At 43.6% G+C, this 12092-nt stretch overlaps 1 protein-coding gene across 1 annotated transcript in view; it reads left to right on the forward strand.

Moving 5' to 3' along the window:
• The first annotated feature begins 3449 nt into the window (after positions 1-3449).
• LOC115229702 overlaps positions 3450-12092 on the forward strand; it is a 61609-nt gene continuing 52966 nt past the window's right edge. Inside the window, exons 1-7 of the mRNA XM_036499314.1 lie at positions 3450-3615; positions 4567-4708; positions 5849-6075; positions 7236-7369; positions 8173-8287; positions 9364-9471; positions 11227-11340. Coding sequence (XP_036355207.1) covers positions 4603-4708; positions 5849-6075; positions 7236-7369; positions 8173-8287; positions 9364-9471; positions 11227-11340 — 804 coding nt within the window. The 5' untranslated portion in view covers positions 3450-3615; positions 4567-4602. The remainder of the gene's footprint in view (positions 3616-4566; positions 4709-5848; positions 6076-7235; positions 7370-8172; positions 8288-9363; positions 9472-11226; positions 11341-12092) is intronic.

Raw genomic sequence — 12092 nt, forward strand, 5'->3', positions numbered from 1 at the left:
GTACCAGTTATGCACTGGGGTCGATGTAATCGACTTAATCCGTTTGTCTGTCCTTGTTTGTCCCCCTCTGTGTTTAGCCCCTTGTGGGTAGTAAAGAAATAGGTATTTTGTCTGTCCTTGATAGGGGGACAAACACAGACACACAAACATATACACACACATACGTATACATACATATATACGACAGGCTTCTTTCAGTTTCCGTCTACCATATCCACTCACAAGGCATTGGTCGGCCCGGGGCTATAGCAGAGGACACTTGCCCAAGATGCCACGCAGTGGGACTGAACCCGGAACCATGTGGTTGGTAAGCAAGCTACTTACCACAGCCACTCCTGCGCCTATTTAAGGAACAATGTTTTTTTTTGATTTTCATACTAGTTCAGTCCCACTGTGTGACACCTTGGGCAAGTGTTTTTGCTTCTAGCCTTGAGCAGACGAAAGCCTTGTGAGTGGATTTGGTAGATAGAAACTGAAAAGACGAGCCTGATATATATACTAGCAGTATCGCCCGGCATTGCTTGGGTTTGTTTCGACCCTTTAGAATTGGAATTTTTGAAAAGTAAAAATTTTGCATTATGTAGCTTGTTATTCTCTTTAAGTGAACATTTTTCTGGTTGAAATACACTGAAAAATGGAGACACAGCAGTCAAAAATCGTAAAAAACAGGGATTTTCATTAAAAAAAGCACCTTTTTGATGTAAATAATTTTTGGTGTTAACATGGTCTGATTTGAATTTTTTCTTCTATGGAAGGAAGAGGAAGCCTTCTTCCATCGTACTCTCAATTTTGGTCAAATTGCACCGCAGGGTGTCGGAGGAGATAGCGTTACATGAAGGCTACCAAACCTGCCATACACAGACAACTTCAGCTTTATATATATAGAGATATATGTATTCATATATTCATACGTGTATGTATGTGTATCTATATACATATATATATATATATATATATATATATACATGTATATTTTTATGTATATATATATGTGTGTGTGTGTGTGTCTGTACTTGTTTTCCCACCATCACTTGAAAACCGCTGTTGGTGTGTTTACATCCCCATAACCTAGCAGTTCGACAAAAGAGACCACTAGAATAAGTACTAGGGCTTACAAAGAAGTTGTCCTAGGGTCAGTTTGTTTGACTAAAGGTGGTACTCCAGCATGGCCACAATGAAATGATCGAAACAAGTGAAAGTGAAATTGAGGGATGTTGAGTGGTGGTCATGTTTGGAGTGTGTGTTTGTTTTCTCTCTTTTATATTTTTGCTTATTTAATTGCTCCTTTTTTTTATTGTTGTTTTTGCCCCTGCATGCTCAATAATGTAGAGACATCGTAATTCTTGTTTGTTTATTTTTTTGTTAATTGCCCCCACTTTTTGTTTTGATTTACTTACTCTTTCTCTCTCTTTTACTCTTTTACTTGTTTCAGTCATTTGACTACGGCTATGCTGGAGCACCGCCTTTAGTCGAGCAAATCGACCCCGGGACTTATTCTTTTTGTAAGCCCAGTCCTTATTCTATCGGTCTCTTTTGCCGAACCGCTAAGTGACGGGGACGTAAACACACCAGCATCGGTTGTCAAGCAATGCTAGGGGGACAAACACAAACACACAAACACACACACACACACACACACACATATATACACATATATACAACAGGCTTCTTTCAGTTTCCGTCTACCAAATCCACTCACAAGGCCTTGGTCGACCCGAGGCTATAGAAGAAGACACTTGCCCAAGGTGCCACACAGTGGGACTGAACCCGGAACCATGTGGTTGGTTAGCAAGCTACTTACCACACAGCCACTCCTGTGCCTATTTTAACACTAAATACCCTTAAGGATTTGCACTGGCTTGTCAATGCCGGAGACACCTACATGGTAACAGCATCAGGGGTAGAAATAGCAGCCAAATCTCCCTTGAATCACACACTAGGGCCGTATGTATATAAGACAGTGAAAGAAACTTCTATATGGTAGCTATATCTCCAAGAAATAGCAGCTAGGTCTCTCTCAAATCACACCCTATTGTCTTGTGTCTGCATATATGTTTATATGAACTAGTAAAGGAGCAGTGCCGCCTCGACTAGCTTCCGTGCCGGTGGCGCGTAAAATACACCAATCCGACCGTGGCCGTTGCCAGCCTCGCCTGGCACCTGTGCAGGTGGCACGTAAAAAGCACCCACTACACTCACGGAGTGGTTGGCGTTGGGAAGGGCATCCAGCTGTAGAAACATTGCCAGATAAGACCGGAGCCTGGTGCAGCCTTCTGGCTTCCCAGATCCCCGGTCGAACCGTCCAACCCATGCTAGCATGGAGAACGGACGTTAAACGATGATGATGATGATGATGATATGCAGCACGGATTTTTGTCAGTGAACAGGTCGCGTTCTTAACGCGCTGAAAAAATATTTTGACAAATTAAACTTAAATGTTGAAGTAAATCGAACGGCTTTTGTGTGTTTCTTAAATCTTTATATATAAAATTCAAGTTGTGTGTGTGAGACTCTGTCTCCTCCGATTTAGATTCCTAACTACTCCCACATTTTGCGGTGCAGTTTAACCAAAAGCGGGTATCTTATAGTCGTGATTCATATCGACCCCTTCTGGGTATTAGCGCGTGTCTATGATGAGTCTACAATTTAAAAAAAAATTACCATCATTTTTTCCCATTTTTAATGCATTCTTTTGCTATTACATAAGGGAAGTAACTCTCTAAAAATGCTTATATAGTTATTTCCCTTACAAACCTGAGCAACGCCGGGCGATACTGCTAGTGGCTTATAAAACACCTTCCACGCTGCGATTGTTTTCATTTCATTACACGATCTCAGATCAAGTCACTTGCTATGCAAGTACATCTCCGTAAAATAAATATAAATTTTTTGAAAGAATTATTATAGATGCAAAGCTCAGGTTTGGTCTTTTCCCTGGTAGGATTTATGTGGTAGTGGCTTGCTACCTGTAACCTTAGGTTTCCACATGTTTTCAGCGGTCTTTCAAGTGCTTAGAGCCCTCCTGATAATCCTTGCTGTCCGTAAGGGGCAAACTACCAAACATTCTAATTCAATCCCCTTCGGCCATTTGTCTATATCTCGGCTTACTGTTCCCAATGCACCAATTAATATAAGCAAGACCTTCTATCGGTCTCTTTTGCCGAACCGTTAAGTGACGGGGACGTAAACACACCAGCATCGGTTGTCAAGCGATGTTGGGGGGACAAACACAGATACACATATACACACACACACACACACACACATATATATATATGCATATATACGACGGGCTTCTTTCAGTTTCCGTCTACCAAATCCACTCACAGGGCTGGCTATTGACAACCGGTGATTGTCATATGCTAGGCCACTGGTTTTAATTGATTAATATCAGTTTCTACCCTTATTTAATTTTATATATATATATATATATATATATATATTATATATACACACACACACACACATATCAAAAGAAACTTGTTTCTTAAATTCATCGTTAATCTTTCTCTCTTTTTCCATTCTGGTTCTTCTTCCGAACCCTCCAGTGTCAAAGAACGCCTGAAGGAGATACTGAACCAAGACCGTGATTTCAACGAGGCTGACTATACAAAGGTAAGAACGATTCCTCTTCATTCAAAAAAAAAAAAGAAAAAATTGTTGATTCCTGAAGGGAATTCAATAGAGACAAAGAATTCCAAGAAACAAAATCTAAATTCCTCGGTGTTGATAGACTTAGTTGTATGCAGGGCTGTGGAGTCAGAATTGGAATCATGGAATCAGAATCGGAAACAATTAAGGGGTAGCTGGAGTCAGGGATGTAAACAAACCAACACCATTTGTCATCATCATCATCATTGTTTAAAGTCCGCTTTCCATGCTGTAATAGGTTGGACAGTTTTACAGAGGACTAGTAATCCAGGAAGCTGCACCAGGCTCCAGTCTGTTCTGGTAAGGTTTCAACAGCTGGGTGCCCTTCCTAACGCCAACCACTCCGAGAATGTAGTGGGTGCTTTTTGTGTGCCACCAGCACAGGGGCCAGTCAAGCGGTACTGGCATTGATCATTGATCATTGAAGGCAGCGAGCTGGCAGAAGGGTTAGCACGCCGGGCGAAATGCCTTGCGGTATTTCATCTGCCGCTACGTTCTGAGTTCAAATTCCGCCGAGGTCGACTTTGCCTTTCAACCTTTCGGGCTCGATAAATTAAGTACCAGTTACGCACTGGGGTCGATATAATCGACTCAATCCGTTTGTCCGTCCTTGTTTGTCCCCTCTGTGTGTAGCCCCTTGTGGTCAGCAAAGAAATAGGTACTGGCATTGATCATGCTCGAATGGTGCTCTTTACATGGCACTGGCAATAGCCACAGCAATGATTTCACTTTACTCAACAGGTCTTCTCAAGCAACCCAACAGCCTTGTATGTGTGTATTCTTTATAGGGGTCGTCCTGTCTTATTTTCTTGCACCAAAATACAGGACCTGAAGAGGTTTCCTCAAACTCCCTTTCCAAAGGACTTACATTGTATTGTTTTTTTTTTTTTTTCTTTTTTTTTGTACTTAAAACAGCTTGCGGCTACTGGAAGTATATCGATTCAAAATGCCATGAAGTTTGTACAGAATCCCCGCAAAATGTGTGAGAAAGTTCATGATATGGTGAAGGAGATAACCACGAAAATCCGCTCCCTGAAATTAGAACTCAAAACCCGTGGTAAGTGAGTTTGTCACTATCGCCACCACCTCTGCCAACACCGCTACCACTACCACCACAAACCTGCATCCTTATCATTGCTGCCACCGTCACCCCCGCCACAACCGTCACCCCTCCACCACCGTCACCCCCACCGTCACCCCACCCCCACCGTCACCCCGCCCCCACCGTCACCCCGCCACCACCGTCACCCCCGCCACCACCGTCACCCCCGCCACCACCGTCACCCCCGGCCACCACCATCACCCCCACCACCACCGTCACCCCCACCACTACCGTCACCCACCCCCCAGCACTACCATCACCCCAGCCACCACCATCACACCTGCCACCACCGTCACCCCCGCCACCACCATCACCCCCGCCACCACCGTCAACCGTCCACTGCTGCTGCTGCTGCTACCTGCATTAACAACGCTACTACTGCTGGTACAACAACCATCACTGCCACCACTACCACTGCCACGTGCACCACTAACACAGCCATTAACACCAAGACCATCACAACCACTACAACTACCACCCTTACCAATACTACACACAGCCACTCCTACCACTGCCGCCTTTGGCCACTCCCAATACCAACTCCACGGCCACCATTACCAATACTACACACAGCCACTCCTACCGCCTTTAGCCACTCCCACTACCAACTCCATGGCCACCCTTACCAATACTACACACATCCACTCCGACCACTGCCGCCTTTGGCCACTCCCAATACCAACTCCACGGCCACCCTTACCAATACTACACACAGCCACTCCTACCGCCTTTAGCCACTCCCACTACCAACTCCATGGCCACCCTTACCAATACTACACACAGCCACTCCCACCACTGCCGCCTTTGGCCACTCCCAATACCAACTCCATGGCCACCCTTACCAATACTACACACAGCCACTCCTACCACCGCCGCCTTTGGCCACTCCTACCACCACCGCCTTTGGCCACTCCCAATACCAACTCCACGGCCACCCTTACCAATACTACACACAGCCACTCCTACCACCACCGCCTTTGGCCACTCCCACTGCTACTACACAGTCACTTTTACCACCACAGTCTGGTCACGCCCCATTCCTCTCACCACCACTGCTCACCTCAATCTTCCTCATTGAAGTTTTCACTATTCCAGAACTGAAGTTGTACCATGGTGAATCCTGGGAGTTGCTCATTCGTCGATGGGCGAAACTCGAGAAGGACTTCAAGACGAAGCAGGGCCTGTTTGACGTTAGCAAGATTCCCGACATCTACGACTGTATCAAGTACGACTTACAACACAACCACCGCACACTGCAGTACGAACGGGCCGAAGAACTTTTCAACTGTTCAAAAGCTCTCGCAGACATTGTCATCCCTCAGGTACGTTGTTGTTGTTATTTAGCCCTGACCACCCCCACGTCTGTCCTGATCCTCTAGGCCTATGGTCTAAGGAAAACCATTTGTGACCATTCCATCTGTTATTCTGGCACAGTATATCTAGGACTACATTATCTAGTGTGTCCTTTGTTGTTGCTGTTTACCTCCAGGTCTGCCTTGACCTAGTAGACCTGTGCACCAAGCTGTTCCATTTGTGACCATTCCATCTGTTATTCAGGCACAGTGTATCTAGGACTACATTATCTAGTGTGTCCTTTGTTGTTGCTGTTTACCTCCAGGTCTGCCTTGACCTAGTAGACCTGTGCACCAAGCTGTTCCATTTGTGACCATTCCATCTGTTATTCAGGCACAGTGTATCTAGGACTACATTATCTAGTGTGTCCTTTGTTGTTGCTGTTTACCTCCAGGTCTGCCTTGACCTAGTAGACCTGTGCACCAAGCTGTTCCATTTGTGACCATTCCATCTGTTATTCAGGCACAGTGTATCTAGGACTACATTATCTAATGTGTCGTTCTTTATTGTTGCTGTTTAACCCCAGGTTAGTCCTGATCCTGCAGTTTTATGATCAGTGCTATTCCAGCTGTGACCATCCTGTCGTTTATTCAGACATAGTGTATCTAAGACTACATTATCTAATGTGTCCTTTATTGTTGTTTAGTCCTGATCCTGCAGACCTATGATCAAAGCCGTTCCATCTGTGGCCATCCTGTCTTTTATCCTGGCATAGTGTATCTAGGACTACATTATCAAATGTGTCCTTCTTTGTTGTTGCTTAGTCCTGATCCAGCAGGCCTATGATCAAAGCCGTTCCATCTGTGGCCATCCTGTCTTTTATTCTGGCATAGTGTATCTAGGACTACATCATCAAATGTGTCCTTCTTTGTTGTTGCTTAGTCCTGATCCATCAGGCCTGTGATCAAAGCCATTCCCTCTGTGGCCATCCTGTCTTTTATTCTGGCATAGTGTATCTAGGACTACATTATCTAATGTCTCCTTCCTTGTTCTTGTTTATCCACAGGTCAGCACTGACATAGTAGACCTATGATCGAAGGTGCTCCAGCTGTGCCTGTCCCGTTTTTGGTTCCAGCCATCCTCCAGTGCATGACCCCCAATATTTTTATATATCTATTTCTGTTTCTAGGAATACGGTATTACCAGGGAAGAGAAGCTACAAATTGGCCAAAGCCTGTGCACACCATTGTTGAGGAAAATACAAAGTGATCTCCAGCAGTGTCTGAATTTCGGTCAAGAAGAAACCACTCGTTTGGACTCTCGGTAAGTGAAGGGCATGGTGATGTGATCTTGGCCCTAGCCATTCAACCTTAAGTCCTCTACGTGGGTCACTACTTCCTAACTTGTTTAAGGGGCCGCCTCCATGAGGAATTCATCCAGAAGACAATAGCATCAGATCTAACCCTGGATTAGTGTAAGTGAAGAGGTGCTCACAACAGTCAGAGCCGATATGGAGCTTGTTTCTAACCCTTGAGTCTTTGCCATTCACCATCAAGTCCTCTATGTGGGTCACTACTTCCTAACTTGTTTAAGGGGCCGCCTCCATGATGTGGTAAGTAGCTTGCTTACCAACCACATGCTTCCGGGTTCAGTCCCACTGCGTGGCACCTTGGGCAAGTGTCTTCTACTATAGCCTCGGGCCAACCAAAGCCTTGTGAGTGGATTTGGTAGACGGAAACTGAAAGAAGCCCGTCGCATATATGTATATATATATATATATATGTGCGCATGTGTTTGTTCCCCTAACATTGCTTGACAACCGATGCTGGTGTGTTTACGTCCCCATAACTTAGCGGTTTGGCAAAAGAGACCGATAGAATAAGTACTGGGCTTACAAAAAGAATAAGTCCCGGGGTCGATTTGCTCGACTAAAGGTGGTGCTCCAGCATGGCCGCAGTCAAATGACTGAAACAAGTAAAAGAGTAAAAAGAGAGTAATATGTTTGTTATATACATCTTTGTTATTCTGGAAAAGGGTACACACACACACACACACACACACACGCATTCATACCTATTTCTCCCAAATGCTACGACTGATATGAACGTCGTTATTTTCTTTTACAGGTATTCAAAAGGTGTTGCGTCCCCACAGAGGTTTGTAAGAACTCGTCTCTACTTCACCAGCGAGAGCCACATCCATTCCTTGCTGTCAATGATTCGTTATGGAGGATTGTGTGATGTAAGTGTGTGTGTTTGTGTATTTTTCTATATGTGTGTGCGTGTGTTGTTTCCATAAGTGCTTTATCTCTGTTGCTTTCAGTAATTTTTAATGTATTCAAGAAGCCTTATTGCATTTTCTCGTGTTTCATTTTACCTTCAGGTTTTGCTAACTGCTTACCTTTTGTTTCTGTTCTGCTCCCCCTGCCACTGTATCCATTTGATTTGGAAGCACTCCGTCGGTTACGACGGCGAGGGTTCCGGTTGATCCGAATCAACGGAACAGCCTGCTCGTGAAATTAACGTGCAAGTGGCTGAGCACTCCACAGACACGTGCACCCTTAACGTAGTTCTCGGGGATATTCAGCATGACACAGAGAGTGACAAGACCAGCCCCTTGAAATACAGGTACAACAGAAACAGGAAGTAAGAGTGAGAGAAAGTTGTGGTGAAAGAGTACAGCAGGGATCACCACCATCCCCTGCCGGAGCCTCGTGGAGCTTTAGGTGTTTTCGCTCAATAAACACTCACAACGCCTGGTCTGGGAATCGAAACCGCGATCCTATGACCGCTGCCCTAACCACTGGGCCATTGCGCCTCCACCCATTTGATTTATTCCTCTGTATAACACTATTTAATTCTCTCTTCCTCTTTCACCTTTCTCTTTCCACATGACTTATTTTATCATGTTACCTCTCTAAATTTTCTTAATTTCACACTACTTTCTTGTTCCATGTCTACCCCACTCACTCTTTCAGCCATACTTATTTGTCTGCCTGTCTAGCTTCCAGGTTCTCTTTCCCTTTCTATCTCTCTCTCTCTCCCCCGTTCAGAATTACCACTGGTCTTTTCACATTAGAGTACAACAGAGTACGTTCTGAGTTCAAATTCCGCCGAGGTCGACTTTGCCTTTCATCCTTTCGGGGTTGATTAAATTAGTACCAGTTACGCACTGTGGTCGATACAATCTACTTAATCCGTTTGTCCTTGTTTGTCCCTTCTTTGTTTAGCCCCTTGTGGGTAGTAAAGAAATAGGTATTTGAAACAGTGAGAAAGCTATATTAAGTGTTGTTCACTCTGTCTCTCTCTCTTTTGCAGGAAATAAAAGACGAACAGTGGCGCCGTGCCATGGAATACATCAGTTCCACAGGGGAGTTGAACTACATGACTCAAATAGTCATCATGATGTTCGAAGACCCTAAAAAGGTATTGACAGCTACATGTTCCTTTTGTGTGTGTGTTTGTGTGTAAATATTTCGGTTGATGTCAGTGTTTAGCCCTAGGTCAGATTGGATCAAGAAGACGTGCGATCAAAACCAAGTGTGACTATCTCGTCTTCTTCACATTTGCAGATAATCCAGGACTGCATTATGCAATGTGTTCTGTTCCAAGAAAGTCAGATGTGATTTGAGGGAGATTTTCTGGCTATTTCTATCAGGTCCAGCTACTGTGTACAGGTCTCCCTTATTCGCTCACACACACACACACCTATACAGTCAAGTTTTGACAGCTATCTCTAGCATGGTGGTATCTTTTAGATACCCTTAATTATAATATATATATATATATATATATATATGTATGTGTGTGTGTATAACACACACATATACTTAAGACAGTAGAGTGTGATTTAAGGAAGATTTGGCTGCTATTTCTACCAGGTCTAGCTACCATGTATAGGTCTCCCTTATTGGTGCACACACACACACACACACACAGAATGATTTGAAGGAGATTTGGCTGCTATTTCTAGCACTTATAGGTACTGTGTGGCAGTCTCTCATTGGCTCATACATACATGCATATATACATACATAAGACACCAAAGTGTGATTCAAGGGAGACTTAGCTGCTATTTCTATTAGGTTGAGCAACCACATAAAGCTTCCTTCATTTGGTTTGTGTTACCATGAATGATTTTTGTTTGGAAAACAAAGCTGGGATCTTTTCCTTTTGAACGGCAGTTTTTAACATAATTTCTAGGTAACTAAAAAATTTTAAACTTCGTATACTGGTAGAATGTGTTTATAAAACATCATTTTTTTCTTGGCTTTATTGAGAAAATTCTATAGATTGTAAGATATTTCTACTTTAATTTCAAGCATTTCGGCAATTTTAACCAATCACTCACCTCCATTTGGGGTGAAAAGATTCCGTGCTGTATGAATATGTTCCTCATGAAGATGGTGCTTTTTACGAGCCACCGGCACGGGGGCCAGGCAAGGCTGGCAATGGCCACGATCAGATGGTGCTTTTTACGTGCCACCGGCATGGAGGCCAGGTGAGGCTGGCAACGGCCACGATCGGATGGTATTTGTTACGTGCCACCGGCACGGAGGCTAATCGATGTGGCGCTGGCTACGGCCGTGAAGAATTTATACAACATGGAAACCAGTGGACTGGCCCTTATGACTCAAGAAAGTAACTTCTATTGGGGTGAGGAGAAGTGGTCTAGGTTGTCTGTGGCTACATATTACAGCAGCACTGTCCACGATATGCAAGCAGTGTTGTAATGTGGTTGAGATGTCTGTATATGTATCAACAGTATTGTCATACTGTATATGTGTGCAGTTGTATAATATTGCCTAGGATGTCTGTGTGTAAGAACAGCATTGTCCCAGGTGAGTGAGTGATATTATAATTAGTTTAAGATGTGTGTGTGTGTGTAACAGACCGACAACTACAGTGGAAACAGCTGTTAAGCAGACACAAAGACAGTGGAGAAAGAAGTTGTGCAAAGGAGGATTTACGGTATGGGGTTTTATTGAATAAACCAGTTCATTCAATAAACCCCATACCGTAAATCCTCCATTGCACAACTTCTTTCTCCACTGTCTTTGGGTCTGCTTAACAGCTGTTTCCACTGTAGTTGTCCATTTTTTTTTGTTTTCTTTATTTGTTTTTTTACTCTGGTCACATGACATTGCTGTTAAATTGAAATTCTTCTTGATCGTTCTTCAGGATCCCAAGTCTCCAGAAAGGTACCACATTGAGTTACACTTCAGCCCTGGGGCCTACACCTGCTGTGATACAAAACGGATCAGTCGACAAGGACAACTCACCAAAATTGAACAGGTAATGTTCTGGCTATTGTTGTTGTTGTCGTTTAGTTAATGTGACATGTATATAGTATAGTATATAATAGTATAGAAAACAGTGTATAAAATGCAACAGTAGGTATGCTACATTTCTATACAGTACCTATTTCTTTACTACCCACAAGAGGCTAAACACAGAGGGGACAAACAAGGACAGACATAGGTATTAAGTCGATTACATCGACAACAGTGTGTAACTGGTACTTAATTTATTGACCCCGAAAGGATGAAAGGCAAAGTCGACCTCGACGGAATTTGAACTCAGAACGTAATGACAGACGAAATGCCTATTTCTTTACTACCCACAAGGGGCTAAATACAGAGGGGACAAACAAGGACAGACAAACGGATTAAGTCGATTATATCGACCCCAGTGCATAACTGGTACTTAATTTATCGACCCCGAAAGGATGAAAGGCAAAGTCAACCTCGGCGGAATTTAAACTCACAACGTTACGCAGACGAAATACCGCTAAGCATTTCGCCCGGCATACTAACGTTTCTGCTAGCTCGCCGCCTTAAATTAGTAATAGGTACTGTAAAGTAAACTATACAGTACCTATTAGTGTATGTACTATATCGTACTAACATTACTCATTATTAGTGGCATTTCTGGAACTATTTCCACTTGGTTGCTACGCATACTAACTAAAGAAGTGTTGCCGTGTTTCCCAACCTTTTTTAGTCTTAGGGGATCCTTGAATTATATTTTTGGTGTAAAAGTTGACT

Source organism: Octopus sinensis, unplaced genomic scaffold (assembly GCF_006345805.1).
Source record: "Octopus sinensis unplaced genomic scaffold, ASM634580v1 Contig13580, whole genome shotgun sequence".
Classification (NCBI taxonomy): Eukaryota; Metazoa; Mollusca; class Cephalopoda; order Octopoda; family Octopodidae; genus Octopus; species Octopus sinensis.